Raw genomic sequence first — 20,024 nt, 5'->3', positions numbered from 1 at the left:
ATAACTCCGATTTGACTCTAATTTCACTCAGAATTCACTCTTTTCTCATATTCATTCCTTCAAAAGTGAACATTTTCACTTGTTATTTTTAGAAACTATGTTCTATTATGGTGCTATGGATTATTTTTTTTTTCAACACAGAAACATATATAAAAATCAAACAGAGGGCTTCAGTTGGGGATAGGATTGTGTGCTTGGGGTAATCACACATTTTATTTATCTTGATTGATTGATTGATGTTTATGCCTCTGCCACGAAGTAGTGCGGAAGCATTGTGTGTTTTCAAGTTGTCCGTTCGTCAGTTCACGTGTCCGTCCGTCTGTAATGAATTTTGTGGACAGCGTAACTAACAGTTTAAGGTACAAATCCTAATGAAACTTGGAATGTATAACTGAGTGCATGGGCAAAGTTTTGCCTATCAACATTCAGGTGCACATGCTCAAGGTCAAACGGTCAAGGTCAAATGTTCAAAATTTCTCTATCCCCCCCCCCCCCCATATCTATGCAATGCCTGGAGGTATTTTCTTGAAACTTAGTGTATGCATGTACTACCAAATAAAGATTCTCAACAGACAACATGGGTCATGAGATTAAAAGTCAAAGGTCAAGTTGAAATGTAGAAATTTCTAGTTTTTCTCTATTTCTTGCAAATGCTTCAATTAAGGTATCTTCATTGAAGTTAGTATATGTGAATGTATACTGACTGGCAGTGATTATAGCAACTTTGGGGGTCAGTGGTCAAAAGTCAGCAGTCAAAGGTCAAGGTCAAAATCTGTAAATGTCAGTCTCTTTATGGGTTTTACAGCTGGAATCCCTTGTACTCCTTAGATGGAAATGTTTTGCTGATCATGTTAACCGCAGATGAAGGCAGTGGTAACCGCACAGATCTTCCAAGGAATTCTCCAACGCCATCTCGCTAGCTGTCGGTAGGCAACATGGCGGTTTCTCCTGTACAGAAAGGAAAGAAAGAGTACATGTACTTAATTTGAAATTTAGAATGGAGAGAATTTAAAAATCAAAGAAGTTAAATTTTCTTTGATAAATGGCTTCCTTTTCTTTCCCAATGTTTCCTTAATGTGCATCAGATATTGATTAGCAATAGTGTGAAATATGCCTTTATGTGATTCTTGATGACTGTAGAGATATATAGTGCATGAACATATTACATGTACATCACGCTTTCATATTGCCACTGTGGTGAATTTTCAACTGGGGTGGAGGGTGGGGGGGGGGGGGGTTGGTGGCCAAGGCGACCGAGTGGGAGAGGGTGTGAGAGGGGATACACCCCCTACGGTAGGGAGAGTTTTGAATATCAGTTCATGAAATGGCACGCACTGAAAGTCCATATTAGAGTTTTTTTGTTTTTTTTCTCCCCGATCAAGGGGGGAGGGGGGCACGGTCCTGTGACCCCACCTATGCCAGTGCAAATTACTCATATGTGTACTCGTGCATACATTTAATCCACACATGTATACTCAGTAGTGAACGTACGCTAGATAATGGCCTAACAACTTCCCCTTAATTCAATAATTTTTTAATTGTTCACATGTTAAGCAAGACACCAATCCTAGATCTGTGTACAGTGTATCCATGAAAATATCAGTCAAAGGCTGCATATGTAACATAGGGCCTATACACTATTTCTTGTGAATGGGTTTTCACTTTTTTGGCCTAAAAGTTTGGCACAAAAAAAAACACACACACACAAACAAACTTGGGTATATTCAAGCATATTTCAAATCTAAACTACAGTATAACTAAAATTCTTATAAAACACTCAAAAAATAATAACAAAAACATAAAAACACTTACTTGTTGTCTGTGGCATCACCTCTGGCATCTTCATCATATTGTTGTTTGTATTCTGATAGTATGCAGTCTCTAAGTGTAATACATATTCATCCAGGCAAAAATGGTCTTGAACCCTAGGTGCATGGTGATGCAATCCAAGTCGTCGCCAGCAAAAGAGTCCATTTTTGCCACCACTCGTGCGATTTCTTTGCAGCACTCAGACTCCTTGACCATCGGCATGGCAACACATCCTCCACTGCATGAGCACCTGAGCAAAAGACAGAAATGGGGGATCAAGGAAATGAGGATTATTGCTTGCTTTCTGAAATAAAAAATGTGTGACAAAAATAACTTTTTTGATTCAAAATAAGTATTTTTAGGAACACTTCCAGTATCATATTACATATGACCTCTTTCCCAAGTTCCCATCTGCTATTATGCAAGGTTGAAAAAAAGTGTGTATAGCTACTAAGTATCCCTCTTGTGTGAAATGTACACGAGGTATTATGTCATTGAGGCATGGTTTGCAATATATTACAAGTTTGCCAAAATTCATTATCATGCACCACGGGCCAATATTTGCAATCCTTCCCCCCTCCCCCATGTATAAATACACTAGTATCAAATACTCGTAGAAGAAAAAGATGTATGTAAATCAATGAATTTAAATGAAGTAAAAACAAAATCATAATACTAGATGAAACAAAAAATTAACACTTTGCTCTGAAATTGGAATGATCAGAGTTTGTCTCTTTAGTTGACGTAAACATACCGATTAAAAATATTACAATTGTTGAAGAAAAAGAAAAGAATTTCCACATAGGGGGGCCTAGCCCTATGTGAGGTCTAAACTCTAATAACGTTATAGATAGATCTAACAATGTTAGAACCTAGGTAGCCTACATGCAGCTACATGTAGGGCCTATTCTGCTGTAAGATTTTCAGGACAAGCAATAAAATGCAGGGTTGCCAACACTGGAAACTTATCTAGTTGAGAGTGAGACTCCCATAGGCCAATGCTATAATTCAGGAGTCAAAATGAGTGAGATCAATAGAAATGCATGCAAATGAAATAAGAGTGAGAAAGGACCAAAATGAGTGAGTCTATCAAACGGCTCAACGCTCAATGCATGAGAGTTGGCAGCCCTAAAAATGCCTGATTAAAATTCTGTTCATTGTAAGAATGCACATAAATTTCAGATTTAGGTTTTATGATCAGATAAAGAGCAGGGATAATTAATGAAATGAAACATCATCATTCATCAGCATGTCGATCCCAGTGCAGTCACTGTGCAGTCACTGCAGTCACGTCTTGCACGTTGCAAGATTAGGCGCAGCTGTTGTTTGTACATGCATCAGCATCGGGAAACCGCCGGGGCTGAGCTGGTGGGAGCCCGATAAATACATAATTCCCTATTGGCTATAGTCCACAATAAAAAATGTGTTGTTGTTGTTGTTTACTTTTTATACAGAGTCCAGCCCATTACCATAAATCAACATCATAGCTTATGCAAATGTGATTGCTGAGCGAAACAAATCTAAATTCTGCTCATTCAGTTACGAGTTCCTAGGCCAGCTCATGAAAAAAAAAAAACAACGATAAATCTACGCCAACGCTAAATACCCCGAATACATCGATAGAACGGCCATGCATGGCGCGGCCAGCTTGCCGAGCGGCCAGGCTCGGCTGACAGTGATTGTGCACGGCTATGGCAAGCGCGCACAGCTCCCCAGGCCGATTGGGTAATGCACGTCGAAGCCGCAAAAGTACGGGTAAGGGGCAAATTGGTAACTAGGGAACTACAGAAAAAACAGTAGAATTTCAATTAAATGAAAATCAACAGTTTAACTTACCAATCTCTGTTGCCCAGCCTCCTCTCAATGTCTTCTGGCTCATTCTCGTCTTCACCTCCGACTGCACCTTCATCTTCCACTTCATTTTCGAGCTCTGGCTCAAACTGTAGCCGTAACGTTAGGGCCTTATTTCTGCACGTTGAGTAGGCAGAATAACTGGAATTTGGTCATAAAATTCAGCAAGACTGTCGATGTTCGGAATCTGAACTGGAAGAGTGACTTGCGCTCTCTTCCATACTACTGTCGATTTAAAGCCTCAAGGGTTATTCATAAGAAGAATAGCTAAACAAGTTAGAGGTCTCACTAGTTGTGTTGCTATCCGCTAACAGAACTACGTGCTATAATACAGCTGAGTAGCGTCTGCTCGGCTAGCGCTCGAACTCGCATCGTTCTTGAGATGACGTATGAGGACTTACGCGCGCCGTGGGCGTGTTTTTGACATTTTTTCAGGGGGCGTTCCCAGAGCTGTATATTCTCTCAAAATAACTCTTTTATTCATCAGAATCATCAAAAAGTAGTTGTAAATGCGAAATCAGCACAAAACATTACATAAAGTTGGCCTAAACCTGAAAAATAGGTTGATTTGGGCTTCACGGCCCCTTTAAAGTCTATTGTGCTCCGATATAGAGATTGATGTCTTGACGGTAGCTTTATTGAAGTTAAGCAAATATCATGCAAAGTTTAATACAAAATATGTGGTAACTCAAGATTAAAAATAACAAAGGGGAGTGTGTGATATTAAATACATTTCCGAAACGTACAATTAAAGTAAATATCAAGTAGACTTTACTCCAGTAATTGAAGGTTTGCATTCGGCAGTAATTTAGGCGTAGTTTCCACGTGCAAAACCCTCATAGATTTACAATTGAAGTCAGTTGCACTGATTACCATCATTCTTTTCTATTTGAAGTAAGGTAAGATGTAGTACACCTCAAAAAGAATGGAGAAGAGTGAAAAAATACTGTAGTAAGCTGGAAGAGACAGGCAAACTGTGTTTTTATTGAACGATTATCTGTAGTATACCTAGGAGAATAGACTAGCATTTCTTCGGTCTCTGCGACGTGTTTTGATTGACATCCGATGCTCAGCCAATAAAACTTCGAGAGTTGACGACTGACAACTGTCTTGCCACACCCGGTTCCACGCCTCTATTCGGAGGTTTCTTACTAGACGTATTTTTAGTCAACTTGACTTCCACATCGTCGCGCCCTCTATTGACTGCCAGTCACTGATTTAGGCTAAAAATACGTCGCCCGCTAGACTAGAGCTGATAGTGCCTAAGGGGTTATCTACCGGGCTTGAAACTAGTTCGCGACTCCAGATTTTGCTAGTAGCAGAGACGTCTCCGCGACGTCTCCGAGACGTCTCCATCAGTTGCGGAGACGTCGCGGAGACTAATCATATCCGCGACTGCTGAGACGTCTCCGAGACCAGAAAAACTGGTGAGAGGTCGCGGAGACGTCTCCGCGACCAAAGAGTATAGAAGCGCACGCAATGCAGGTAAACAGCGGTATAGCATTGTTTAAGACCTCAAAATTCCATTTTGAATCATCACTTATGCCTAAAAATAAAAGAAATGAAGAAATGCCCCTTATTTTCGAATTTGTAGTCCCTGAAAGTTCGAGCTATAGACACTACTGAAGCGGCCTCCTCTCTCCATCCCTCCCTCTCAGTCTTTTTCTCTTTTTTGCTCCTGTTCTTTTCGCCTTAAATCACATCTTTTTTCTTTTTTTTTTTGGGGGGGGGGGGGGGAGGTGTTCCCCTAGAATTTTTTCTGGGATCATCCCCCTTGGTGTTCAAATTATGCATTCCTCTTTTTCTTTTCTTTTTTTTTTTACACTTTATTGATAGTGCTTGTATCTGCAATGCCAATATGTTCAAAAGTATACACATTTTTTATTGAAAATTCTCAAATATTGCACTAGAGGTGTGCATCACATCGTTGAATTTTAGTTCTGAAAAATCGTAGGCTCCCTCCCCGGCCCCTTCGGTCCACCTCTCATAAACTTACACATTGAAGACGAGCATATACAGGCCTATTATCAATTAGCCATTTTCCCTACTTTTCATCTTTTTTTTTAAACAAAAAAATTCAAATATTCCACCAAAGTGTGCACCAAATTGTGAAGTCTCAGAATACAAAAGCTCCCTTATTTGGGAGCGAGACATCGTCTAATAAGTCCTCCCCCTCCCGGCCCCATGCAGCCCCATGACTGTCGACCTCCAAAACAGAGTGCACCCTTAAGACCGACAACGTGCGGATTAAGAGGTGACAGACCACGATTCAGCCCATCACGCACTGCCCCAGACATGGGCGTAAATCCGGGGGGGGGGGGGATATATCCCCCCACCCCTGAAATGGAGGAGGGGGGATGGCCTGTACAATCATCCCCCTTGAAATTTGAGAAAAAAATGGAGGAAGCAGACATGTGATTGTATCATTTTTGTCATATTGCATGACGTTCGTACGCCCGCCTTCAGACAGGTAACAGAGCTGAACAGTATTCTATCTTGTGGAATAATGTATACATAATTTCTCAAGCGCTTGCTCGCTTCGCTCGCTCGCGAAGAAAGTAATATCGACAGAAGGTATGGTCCAGACGTTGACAGCGTCAAATAGCATAGGCTTACATGTAAACATGCTATGAAGCGAGCAACTCGGGACCATCTGCAAATTATGTACGAAACCAACCAACAATAACAAAAACTATACCGCCACAATATTATTGAACACCCCCCTCCATTTCCTGCATCATTCCTGATGAAACGATGATGACTCTGATATACATCTATATGGGCATACCCAGGGATGATCAGGGGCGTCGAATCTATCTCGGGGGGGGGGGGGGGGGGGGCACAAGATCATTTGTCCTCCAAGCAATTCCCGAGATGAGGACAAATCTCGAACTTTCTTTATGGAAAATTGGACAAGTATCCCGCCAGAATTATGCACCGGATCGCTGAATTGCAATCATGAATATGCAAAAGATCCGCTACTGGGTCCCTTTCGATAGACTTTGTACACTTTTGAGATTGACGTTTCATTTCCTTATATTTATCAATGAGTGTGCAGCGGATCTTTCACTTACAAAAGCTCCCTCATGTGGAAATGTTCTTACTTTTTTGATAGAAAACTGTCTAAATTTCACCCAAAGATGGCTGAATTTCAATTCTGAAAATACAAAATCTCCCTCGCGTAAGAGGGGGATAGGCCTAACCACTCCCATACCCTCCCCGTTCAGTCATTTCTACTTAATACACTTTAGATCGACAGATTTCAAAATGTTTCATCTAAAGTGTGCGCCAGGTCTGTTACTTCAGTTTAAAGAAATGCAAATGTTCCTTGGGTGGGAGGAGATATCTAGATACTTTCAATTAACGGAGGGTTCCACCCCCCCCCCCTAAAAAATAGTATACATTTCTGGGATTGAAAATTCCCCAGATTACATCATAAATGTGTTTACGAGATATTTGTTACTGCCAGCAATTGCCAGCAGTTGCGCCCGGTGCGCCCCCACCCCCTTAATTTCCTAAGCGAAAAAAGTACAGCTACAAACGGCAGTTTTGGGAATGTAAAATATCAAAATTTGCAAGCTCGCTCGCGTTGCTGTCAGCAATTGCCAGCAGTTGCGCCCGGTGCGCCCCCACCCCCCCCCCCCCCCTTAATTTCCTAAGCGGAAAAAAAGTACAGCTAAAAACGGTAGTTTTTGGACCGTACAATGTCAAAATTTTCAAGCTCGCTTGCTTCGCTCGCTCGCATCTAATCGTCATGCCATTCTCCTGATGTTGCTGCCGGGTAATTGCCAGCAGTTGCGCCCAGTGCGCCCCCCTTAATTTTCAAAGCGAAAAAATATAGCTACAAGCGGCCTTTTTTGGTCTGTATTATCAAAATTTTCAAGCTCGCTTGGAATTGCTTCGCTCGCTCACATTTAATCGCTATGCCATTCTCCTGAGTTGCTGCCAGTAATTGCCAGCAGTTGCGCCCGGTGTATTACTTGCATCTCATGCACACTAGCATGAGTCACCCGCTCAGGAATGTACTCCCCACTCTGATTATGTAGCATACCGCACTTCCTCTCCTTTTTTGCTCAGCTCGGTTGCAGTTTCGTATAGCTCATACGATGGTAACCAGTCCTTCCAATTCGTTGCAACATTTCCTTGGAAACTAAGGGGACCTGGAGGCTTTAATCCTGCCATTTTTCTTTAATAGCAGAACTTAACTTTTGACTCCTGACACCAAAAGCCCAACGTGGCAAGCTTAATAAATGCTCACTCCTATCCCAGGCATAGCTCGAGTCACCCGTCTTCCTTACTTGCTCTCCACGTGAATGTGTCTGCGCCTGATTGAATGTATGAGTACATCACATGGTGTCAGGAGTGGGATAATGTTCCCTTCTAATGGCGGCATTCAGACCGCGGGGGTCAAGACATATGCGGACTCGGCCGTCAGGTTTGTGAACTACTGTCATTGCGCTAATCCAATCTGTTGGGCAATTCACTCGCTCAATTACCCCTAATCCTTCCATGCGCTCGAGTTCGGCTCTAACTTGATCACGCAATTTGTGCGGGGTCGTTCGCGGCGGGCATTTCACTGGGGCAATTTAAATCAGGGTATTAAAGTACCATTCAGTGACCGGTCGAAAACTGGTGTCGAAAAATCGAATATTGCGTGGAAATCCCGTCGCCCGTCGCCTATTCCAACGGGAAAATGAATAAAATATCAATATCCTATTTTCAACTGAAAATGGAACACAGGATAATGGATTTGCTCTTAAATTCTGTTTTTCGCGTTTCATTATACTGAAATGTCAACAAATGACTCAAAATCCTATTTTCTGAACATCTCAAAAAATAGGAAATGGAAAACAGGATATCGGTTCGATATTCGTTTTTCCATTTTCCATTTGCAACGAGCGACGGGATATTGAAGACCGCCCCCAACGGTCACTTTATTTCGACACATAAATCAGTGGTAGCGGTTCGGTATTATTCAGCGTCTAGAAGAAGAAGACTAGGTCCTTGGCTACGATATGCTACGCACCTCATCAAACTATCCAGCAGGCACATGGCGTGTAGCTCCTTAAAGCGACGTGCTCTGCTGCGAAACGACAAGTTTGTAGAGACTTCCGACGTAATTATGCGATATTTCCATCTACTGAAAACCTTTTTTCTTCTCCGACTGAAACTGAAATGAACTAAGAAAATAGTTTTAGATGAAATCCTCGAATTTCAACAACTTCACCAATCATGATGTCGGTGAAAACCGTGAGAAAGGAGTTCCGTTTCCTTTGTCACTGTACCAGGACAACAGGGAGAATAGTACCAATCATAGCTTTTCTTGGGGGGGGGGGGTGGATGGAACTGGTAAATTATTCAATGTAGGCCCTTCTCATTTCCAAACCTATTCAGCAATTCTATATAATTATAGAGACTCTGTTTTCAATTTGTTTATTACTTATGACCAGACCATTGCGCTACATACTTCCTTCTAAGTTTTTTTTTCTTATTATGCAAACATCTAAGATTAGTCTGACAACTTTATAATCATATTCTACACAAAGGATACACCAAGTGAAATCCTCTGTTGGTTATGATTCACCTCTTTTCTCACCGCATGTTTCTTTAGCTGCCCCTACTTTTCATGCTTCTCTTTGAAAATCAGCCCTAACTTTAGCTGAAAGGGCAATTTCTTCCCATGAGTGGAAAACGAATGAATAAAATAAGAGATAAAAAAGAGGAAAACTGTCTTTCTTTGATTATGTATCCGAGCTTGTGAGTTGTCTCGAATTCATTGTTGGACATGTATCTTTCATTTAATCACTTAATATTGTTCTACAAAAGGTGCCTTATTAACGGTATGTTACATTGAATTTTCTGTCATGACCAGTCAGTCAGGTGGACAGTCCATAAAACAAAATAGAGTGTAGTCTTATGGTCCACCTGGTGGTTACTTCTGGACATGCACCGTCACATGAAATTGAAATGAAATGATCACATGAAAAAGCAAGAAAAGAAGGGGCACCTAAAGAACTTAATGGTGAGAAAAGGGATGAATCACAACCAACAGAGGGTTTCATTTGGTGTATGTTTTGTGTATAAATTTGTGAATCTAATCTTAGATGTTTGCACATAATAAGATAAAATACAGGTGAACATAAAACGAAGTTATTATTGTTATCATTATTACCATTATTTATTCGACATTTGCAATACAATACAAGTGATAACAGATAAACAAACAAAGCAAACAAATTACTTCAAGGATACAAGATGTCAGGTTTTCCCTGATGGTGAGCTTCCCTATGTTGCCGGGTTGGAAAAAAGCAATCAAACTCAACTGAAGGAAGCACGTCAGTAAGTATTTGAAGACACAAACATAAAAAATAATAATAGTAGATAATAATACAAATAATTTCAAATTGAGCATGTACACCAGGTGAATTATTTTACATAAAAACTAGAAATATCATTGTGGGGAATGGTATCCGTCCCTCCCCCCCCCCCCCTCAAAATGAGTCACTCCAGTATACCCAAAAAAAAGTGTTATCAGAGTACATCTCTGAAAAAACCCCACAAAAACAAATATAACTGCACTGCTAATTAATAATATATTCTTAGCACCGAAATCCTATCCGATGACCCAAAACCTCTGCCCCCACCCCTACCCCCCCCCCCCCCCAAAAAAAAAAAAATCACCGTCAGACAACAAATTCACGATACCAGGTATCATCAACATACCCAAACCATCTTAGGTACACAATAAAAATAAAAATTAAAAATGATTTAAAAACCTTAGCTTCGTGTATCGTTAACCTGAGGCTCCATGACCCAACGTTTTCTCTATGAAAATCCTTATGTGGTAATACATACACCACTGTGCAAGTAACAATGTACATGTATATGCACCGAAATTCATAAATACTATTGGGTTTTGTGAAGAATGACTAAAAAACAACAACCAAAAACAAAAACAAAACCAGTGAAATACTGGATCAATTATATGTATGTCCTACACATAAAGTCTGAAACCCAGGGACAATAAGGTTGGATCGGAAACAAAACTAAATATAAATAAATCAATCATAAATCAAAATGTATAAAAAATAATCTTAAATTCAATTCAATTGTACTTACGAACTTAAATATATCACTGTGGAGAATGGTGTTCGCCCCCCCCCAAGAAAAGTATATATATATATATATATATATATATATATATATATATATATATATATATATTCTGTGTGTCATAGCAACCAATAGCAGTCACCTAAAGAGTAACACTACTAACAGCAAAAACAAAATCACAATCCTGGTTCTAGCACATTGAAAAGGGAAACGCAGCTCCTTTCTCCGTTTTCACCGACATTGTGATTGGTGAAGTTGTTGAAATTCGAGGATTTCATCAGAAATTATTTTCTTAGTTCATCTCAGTTTCAGTCGGAGAAGAAACAGGTTTTCCGTAGATGGAAATATCGCATAATTACGGTCGGAAGTCTCTAAAAACTTGTCGTTTCGCAGCAGAGCACGTCGCTACAAAGAACTACGCCAAGGGAGGTGGGAAGAGACCCCAGTGCCGGCTGGATAGTTTGATGAGGTGCGTCGCATAAAAAGTATCGTAGCCAAGGTATAGTCTTCTTCTTCTAGACGCTGAATAATACCGAACCGCTACCACTGATTTATGTGTCGAAATAAAGTGGCCGTTGGGGGCGGTCTTCAATATCCCGTCGCTCGTTGCAAATGGAAAATGGAAAAACGAATATCGAACCGATATCCTGTTTTCTATTTCCTATTTTATGAACTATTGAGAAAATAGGATTTTGAGTCATTTTCCGCCATTTCATCATGACGAAACACGGAAAACAGGAATTCAGAGCAAATCCATTATGTCGTCTTCCACTGTCAGTTGAAAATAGGATATTGATATTTTATTCATTTTCCCGTTGAAATAGCAGACGGGCGACGGGATTTCCACGCAGTATTCGATTTTCCGTCACCAGTTGTCGACCGATCACTGAATGGTACTCTAATACCCTGATTGCAATATCCTGGTCTAGCGAGATGTTGTATTCGTGATTGTGCAACCTACCCAAACCAGAGAACAAATCAGAATAGCGTTCTAGCGGGTCGCTTACTCCTTGGCTGCGGCTGGAGTCGGGGTTGGCTGTTCTGTCTGCGCTTGCGCGAGAAGCTGCTGCTTGGGGCTTCGGCGGGAGGGGTGGGGCAAGAGGGGACTTTGCGTGCGCCTTCTTGGAATCGCTCGTGCGAGCATCTTGTGGATGTGCTCTGCTTGCCACGTCATCAACACAACATCTCTTTATCAGCTTCATGCTCTCACAAGCTCTCATGCCTAATATTGGTTTCACACCACCTCCAACCACTTGAAAAGTGAGGGAATATACAGACTTACCAACCATCACGTCGCGAAAAAATATAGCTACAAACGGCCGTTTTTGGACTGTACAATGTCAAAATTCATGATCGCGTTCATGATCTTCAGTGTAAGAATTAATACAAGTATACATTACATACAAGTATAAATTATACCATTTTATAAGCAAAATTGTTCAATAATAATCTACATAGAATGTACTGTTACCTTAAACAAGTTGGACTGGTTCAAGTCGATAAAGCACGCAAAAAAATGCATCAAATTGCACCATTTACAACATCAATATGCAAAAAGATCTCACTGTGGGAGGGGGAAACCCTCCCTCCCACACCCTCCCCCCTCGATCGCATCGCTCCCTCGCATCTAACCGCTCCCCCAAGATCAAATTCTGGCTACGCCGGTGATAGGCCCCACTATTTAGTTGGCCTTCACAGTGATGTCGCACAGGCGGAGCAAGAGCTGAATACCACGATGTAGTCGTTCAATTTTCTATGAATATTTTTTTCTTACTTTCTTTATAGGAAAAAAATCCCAAATTTCACCAAAAGTGTGCACCAGATCGCTGAATTTCAGGTCTGATAATGCCAAATTTTCCTTATGTGGGAGGCACCCTCCCCCCGCTAGGCCGCTCCGCTCTCTCGCACGGATATTCAAACTCCAAGTCCCTCCCCTACACGTACCCCATCATTAAAACGGAACGATGCCCCTGGGATGATTGCTTTTCTGACTTGAATCAAGAAAATTGAAGAATACAATTAATAGCTACAGGAAAATACCTACTACGTTATTACATACAAAAAAAAAATGGATATCCATATTAGCATTTTATTAAATTTATTTGGGCATTATTCAGGGCTGCGCTACGTTTTTGAAAGGGGGGGGGGTGTCTAAATTGCCTTTCAGTCAAGAAGAATGAACATCAAAAAGACAAGAGAAACAACAACAAAAAAGTCTTCATACTTTTAAGGTCTGATTTTCCGCCGAAAGTCGGCTGACAAGCAAAGAACAAACAAACAAACAAACAAACAAACAAGTAAAAACAAGAACAAAAAGTCTTCATATTTTTGCTGCCACTTCCCTCCCACTTTTCCTGGAAAAGAATGGGACGTTTGATCCCTTTAAAGTGTGTGTGTGTGTGTGGGGGGGGGGGGGGCAAGCTTCTTCCCCCCCCCCCCCCCCCCCCAAGGGCTGCGCCGGTCCGGTTATGGGCTTGTAATCGTGGTGATGGTGGCTATGGCCGATCATCCCCCCCCCCCCACTCTTCAGTACGGATTTACGCCGTTGGCCCCAGAATATTTTCTGTTTCATTATAGACATTTTAAATATCATCTAATACCACCTACAAAGTGGGCGCTGAGATTGTTGAATTCCTACATGAAAAATCCACTGAAGAGATCCGACGGGATGGAGAGGGCTGTGGGTAGACAAGTCCTCAGATCAAACTTGGTAGGTATAAATTTGCGGCCAAGAGAGACGATCTGACATGTGCATTGCGGCCAAGAAAGGAGATTAATGCGCGTTCACATCCCCCCATCTACACACACACACACACACACACACACACACACACACACACACACACACACACACACACATACACACACATACACACACACACACTATATGGACACTTTACTCAGGAATATTAGGGCAAGAATAAATAATCAACATTAGCGATAATCAACAAGAAACGTTTTTTTTTTTAAAGGCGGGAATCAGTAATGTGAAAATGTAAGGTGACGGCGACAAAATCACAATTGAATAGATAATGATGATACTAAGGAGAAGAATGTTGATAATTATACACTTTTATTTTATTTACTTCAGGACGGCATAAATGACTCAACCAAAAGAGCTGTTCTGCCTAAATTCGCACATCATGTATACCCTTCATCCGTTTGGTCCATGTTCAAATTCAAATTCAAATTTTACTTTCATTGTTTCAACAGAATGTACAAAAAAGATATTATGTGAAATTTGACTTGCGTGTCGTTGAAAATATAGGGCCTATAGACACAGCGACCCAAGAATAAAAACATGTTTATGATTTTAATATATGATCAGTACAAAAAAGAGACACATAATTCGTAAATTCTAAAAGTGCCAACCCAGTGAAAAACTCACAAAGCGTATTTAGAGGTCTGCATTACCCGTTCCACGGTGCCCCCACCAAAAAAAGAATAATAAAAAATGATAATAAGAAATGAATAAAAAATAAAGATAACCTCAAAAGGAGAAATAAGTGTTCGGCAGCTTTTCTGTAAATGACTGCGTAAATGATAATTTCATTGACCGCCTACAATGATTTCTATTACTTGTTCTGGGGAAAATCATTGCATATTAGTCTACATTGTTAACCAGGAGAAGGGTTGAGAGAGAGAGAGAGAAAGAAAGAAAGAAAGAGAAGGGGGGCCTTTGAAGCTGTGTGCAGTCTCACGCAAATCTAACACCATATTTACAAACTCCCTGTATCATTAAGTCATTAGTTTAGTACATGTAGCTCGAATTTTGAGGGACTACAAATTGGATATAAAGGGAATTTCTTCATTATATTTCGTTTTTGAAGGGAATTATTCTTCTAAATGTCATAATGAGGTCCGAAGTACTTCTTTTACCCTGTATATGTAAAAAAAAAAAAGAGGAGAAAATGAAAGGAAAGCAGATACCTCTCCGTAGAGGGTCATGTAAAAATACGCCCGCTATCGCTCGCTTTGCTTCCTGAAATGGCGCCGGAACTGCCCATATCATCTCGCTATTCAGGATATTGACACCCTCAATGTCGAAAACTAGTATCGCGGGGCGGCGACTTCGTCGCCGTGGAGTCCAGTTAGCAAAGGGTTTGGAAATCAGACACCCCATGAGCGTACTACGCAAAATCGCGAGAGTATGTAGACCCCCTTGGCGCACTGCGTGCGCCTCTATACTCTTTGTCCGCGACTACTTTAGAAACCACGTGACCCATCTGCGTGCTGATATCCGGCCTAGATCAAGTCAGGTGATCTACAACGGCTCCCTCAAATTTGAAATGTTTGACACCTGCCATAACTCGTCTCAGAGACGTCTCCTTGGTGAGACCGCAAGACATTTTTATGTCGGAGACATCTCCGCGACTGCTGCGACTGATAAGTTGGAGACGTCTCCGTTGGTGAGATACTAGCTTAAATGCGCAACCTCATTGTGACCCGAGACAAAAGGATGCCAACACACTTTTCGATTGCAAATAGGCCTAATTATATTCTACTTTAACTCTTGAGCATATTCCATATAAATCTCCAGTTATTTGATTTTATCAGATTTGCAGATTGTTAACAATGAACACAATCGAACCAGATATTGTATTACATGTATGTTGATAATTCCATGGGAATTTCAATGTGATACACCTGTATTTCAAAACATGGCAGAGACATGGAAAATGCATTGAAAATGCATTAGATGCAAATGGATGCCATGGTGAAATGTATGTTCATTCATTTATTCTTCCATCCCTCACAGAATCATACAAATACGTGTTTCAAATATTACATTGAATTAAAAAAGTGCATATTATAACATTAGATTGAACAATAAGCGGAATATTGATTGGACTTAGAGAATTTTTCGATAATGACAAATTAGGTGACCCAGTATTGGTGATTGGGGGCGATTGGCCATGCAATTTTCGAGATGTTCATTAAAGGGCGGTAATTTGGCTCAGTCGCTATAGTGCGTCTTCTCCACATCAAAAGGACCCAGGTTCGATTTCTATCTGAGCAATCTAACTGACCGATGTTGTGTGTAATCACACCGGTTCCACTATATTTAAGTGCATATTTTTTGCACATTTTTCTGTACATCGCCATTGACTCACGGGCGGAATTTCTACTCTTGTGGGCTTGTATGACGTCATGTTATATTAGATAGACTTGAAAACTGTTGAATATATTCTCCATGAGTTTAGAAACCGATTCCATGTAAAAATTAATATTTTTACTTGACGTACGCACAAATGGTGCAATTGACGTGCGCAAAGACGCGCGCGCGAACATTTTAAAACGCTATAATGTATGAAACATGTGCAATATTGAAACTAATTTTGAAATTTTGACTCGCGCGTCAGCGCACATTGTAATATAGATTTATCAATATTGGGCACATATATCATTTCATGAAATATGTTTCCGCCAAGTTTCATAGCAAAATTATGCTTTATAATGAAGCTAGAGACGAAAAGGTGATTTTGGATAATGACATTCTCTTGACATCCCCTGCTGAGTGATCACCAGTCAGTGATCACTCCCTGAGATCACATCCTGAGATAATGAGAAATAATTGGCGTATAAGGTTCAAGTACAGTACTCTCCGCGTAATCGGGTATCGCTTAAACGGGTACTCCGTTTGATTGGGTAGTAATGTCAAAATCAGTTCCAATGCACATTAAAATTACCTGATAATCGGGTTGCCTCTCCGCATAAATGGGTAAATAATTTTCTTCTTATCTAACTTCTACCCACATTTTATTGCAGATAAAAACTTTAAGAAATCATGAATGTCAAATTTTCCACGGCTAATCGCATTCTCTGCTTGATTTGCAAAGATGACCGATCATTTGGGGAGTGATTAAACATGAAAACACGTGTACCAGACTGAGTACCGACTTGCCACACGTAAACGAACATTACACATGTAGCTAGCACTCACAACTGCATAGACAGACAGGAGTTTAACCCACTTGCGCTCCTCCCTTGCTCTGCAACAACATTAACAATACGAGAAGTTTGCAACGAAAATCAGGCTATTCACCAGCTCCATAATTTTGCTTTTCCCTAGTCACTTCTCGAAAAGTAACCCGAGGTTCTGCCTGACTAGTGCACGCAAAGAGACGTGTTCATTTCGGAAAACGCCTGCGTGTTAGCGAGGAGTCTATAGTCAAACGACAAAGTTTTCTGAAGACATATTTGTCCATAATATTGCTCGTGACTGAGCAAGTGTAAGGTATGTAAATGTGCATTGCAAGCACGCGTGTTAAAGGCATAATTTACCATTTGCAAATGAAACAAAAACCCAGCATCAGTGCTTTAAAATAGTTCGAAAATGTGAGATAGGGATAGAAATAACCACTGTAAGAATTTAAATCAGTAAAGTCGATGTTAAGTATTCTTGAATATAAAAAATGTGAACAATAGTTATAATAAAAATGTTTACAGATTAAACCGTCTACAGTTACGGTTTATTAAGAAAAATACTTATATCTCCTTATATTTTAGGCTTTATTGAGAAAATTTTATATGGCAGGGTGTTTTGTGGTACAACAGACCTACTCATATGCATCAAATGTGATATCTTGAACATTAGATCACTGCTCCCAAAGGTAAACTGGACCTTTAAGCATGCAATGCATGTACGTACATACACATTGTGTGTGTCAATTGTGAATGAGACGTGTTCTTCTGTTAATCGGGTACTCCGCTTAATCGGGTAAGAAACGCTCTGCCCGAGCCTACCCGATTGTGCGGAGAGTACTGTACTTAGAAATTGGACATTTCGAGGTGATTGATCCACGAGATTTGTAGAGAATAAAATAAATACTAAAATGATGACAAACAATTTATACAGAAACAGGTGGTGAATGCAATTAAAAGGGAAGGTAAAAAAAAAGAATTATTATGTTAAAATGGCGGAAATTGGGAGGAATGCTAAAAAAAGAGTGTGTTTGCGTGTATATGCCTTGCTATACGGGATGAATATTGTAGAAAGAGCGCTAATTTATATGGATTCTACCTTTGCTTTATTGAACAAATTGCAATTCATCGACGTCAAAAACAAATTTATATCAATGATCATTAAATGTTTTACTGTAATAACCAAGCTTTAAATCGTGTTTGTTTTCAAAATCACATCATTTCTTATCTGACAATGACATTGATGTACATGTACAACACTGTAAAAAAGTTTCTGCAGTAGAGCCTATACAATGCAACAACAGTTATTATATATTACCCATATCAGACATTTAAGCTGTGGTTGTAAGAAATTGCATTCTCCTCGTCTTAAGCCAGTAGGGAAAATAGGATAGGTAAAATTCCTTTATTCCCCTCTTTCACAAGTGCCTATGGGATTTACGTTAAAATAAAAAAGAGGGGAATATATATCCGGGCACTTGAGCACTCGATGATGGAAATTTACATTGTAATAATTTCTGCTACTGCTCAAGACGCCTGAAATGGGCAATAATGATGACATGGACGGGCTACTTTCGGGGGATAAAATATCAAATGCCCTCAGAAGAATCGTATTGCCCTCGTCTTCCACTCACGTCATACAATTTTAGTTCCGGCAATAAATGTGATATAAGGCCAGTCCATTTTATATTGATATTGTATCAATTCCTGCTGAAAACGACCGCTCTAACTGATCAGGTTCACACCTAGAATACTTTCCAATAGAGGGGCGTGTGAACTATTGTTCCTTTTTTCTGTGATTTGAGCTGGTCTCCAAGAGTGACGACACGTAAATTTGATATGTGCAGTGTGATACGGGAATCAAAAACAAAGATTTGTTTCTGAAATGAAATGAAATGAAATGATATTCTGAATTGCTAAATCCATACTAAAAAGAAGAAAGTATGTATACTGAAAGATCTCTGAAGGCGGACCAATCCATAAGATTTATATAATACCTGCCGAATCAGTCCTTCCGATGAGTCTTCTCTTCCTACTGTCCTAAGAATCAAAAGTCTGAAATCGCACCAGTGAAATGGTTCCCCGAGCGTTTCGGCGGCGGACCAAATCGGCTATGACAGACTGATCCCACCTATACCGAATAAAAACAGAGTCGAGGAAGAAATGTTCTTTTCCAAAGATTTCTGTCTGGTTATGCCCTCTATGAGTGTAACCAAGTCCTTTGTCACTGCCGAAACTTGTTCTCCTTGTCGAGACCTGTCTGGATGCAGCGAAAGAATAGATATCGGAAGTTCTCCTCTCCAAATTGTATTTCGAAGCAAGTGATCCCTTACGAATTGCGAAGACACCTTATCCAAAACACGAAGAGAATTCGAGTACATGACGAAATGTTCTTGTCTGACAAATATTGCCACTTGAATTTTTTCATGAATGCTAAAATACGGCTTTTCGAGCGATTTGATGACCTGGATGTGCGCAAGACAAACCTTAAGCTTCAGGAGCCTTGCTTCGACCTCTAGCGACGTCAAATCGAAATCACGATCAGGAAACGAGAGAAACCCGACCCAGAGATATTTCAAGATGTACCTGGAGAGTTCCCCGTCGCCTGGTATAAAGTACTGGCCGTTCACTGACATGCCCTGGTCATCGAGAATCTGTCGAAAAAGTGAGTCAGGCTCCTGCGAAAAAACTTCCCTTTTTGTCGTGTAGTTCGTTCCACAAACGTTTAGAGAAACGACGCCACCTTGCACTGCCACTCTCAAGGCTTGGATGTCAGCTTTGAGCGATTCGAGTTGGTAGAAATCTGCTTCACGTTCGAGTAAGGCGAGTTCGTTGAAACCTTCTGGTAGAATGAGCTCATTGTCCCGGAGGTAATTGAGAACGTATCTGAATATTTTGCCATCACGATCAATTCTGTAGTTTCCTCGGTCATCTCTCGCACTGGGAATGTAGCCACTCAGCAGAGAGGTAAAGAAACTTCCAGGTTGACTGGTGAGAGTCGTTTCAGATGTCTCGTAAATTTTGCCACCAACATTCAAGCCTATGTAAGACGCCATTGCTTGTGTTTTCTTATAGTTACATTAGATAAGCATAATTAAAACATGGCGACTGCATGGATGATATCCGCGGAAGTGATTTGCTCTGTATAACAGCCTGTCAGGTACTTCATCCCATCAAGCATTATCATATAGCAACCACAATGTTCGATCAGACCCATATAATTATGTTCCTCTGCATAAAAGTGGACTTTGCTCTCTTGGCAAATACAAGCATGTTGGTTGACTCAGAATTATCAAACACAGGTGTGATATTTGAACCTGCAAGGA

At 40.4% G+C, this 20,024-nt stretch overlaps 1 protein-coding gene and 1 pseudogene across 1 annotated transcript; both read right to left on the bottom strand.

The window, feature by feature from the left end:
• Positions 1-41: 41 nt before the first annotated feature.
• Positions 42-4,253, bottom strand: LOC140236809 (uncharacterized; annotated as a pseudogene).
• Positions 3,642-19,754, bottom strand: LOC140236516 (uncharacterized). Its single transcript, XM_072316439.1, has 2 exons — positions 19,141-19,754; positions 3,642-3,777 (listed from the first exon to the last, which is right to left on the bottom strand). The coding sequence occupies exons 1-2, from the start codon at positions 19,752-19,754 to the stop codon at positions 3,642-3,644; spliced, it is 750 nt and encodes a 249-aa protein (XP_072172540.1).
• Positions 19,755-20,024: the final 270 nt, after the last annotated feature.

Source organism: Diadema setosum, chromosome 13, assembly GCF_964275005.1.
Source record: "Diadema setosum chromosome 13, eeDiaSeto1, whole genome shotgun sequence".
Lineage (NCBI taxonomy): Eukaryota > Metazoa > Echinodermata > Echinoidea > Diadematoida > Diadematidae > Diadema > Diadema setosum.
The sequence above is the reverse complement of the archived record's forward strand: the minus strand, read 5'-3'. Positions and strand labels throughout refer to the sequence as shown.

Excerpts from the sequence above, each read along its gene's own strand:
- LOC140236516 (XM_072316439.1), bottom strand. The coding sequence starts at position 19,754 with ATGGCGTCTTACATAGGCTTGAATGTTGGTGGCAAAATTTACGAGACA. Across the intron at positions 3,778-19,140 it reads ATCAAATCGCTCGAAAAGCC|AAATAAGGCCCTAACGTTAC; the intron begins GTATTTTAGCAT and ends CTCAACGTGCAG.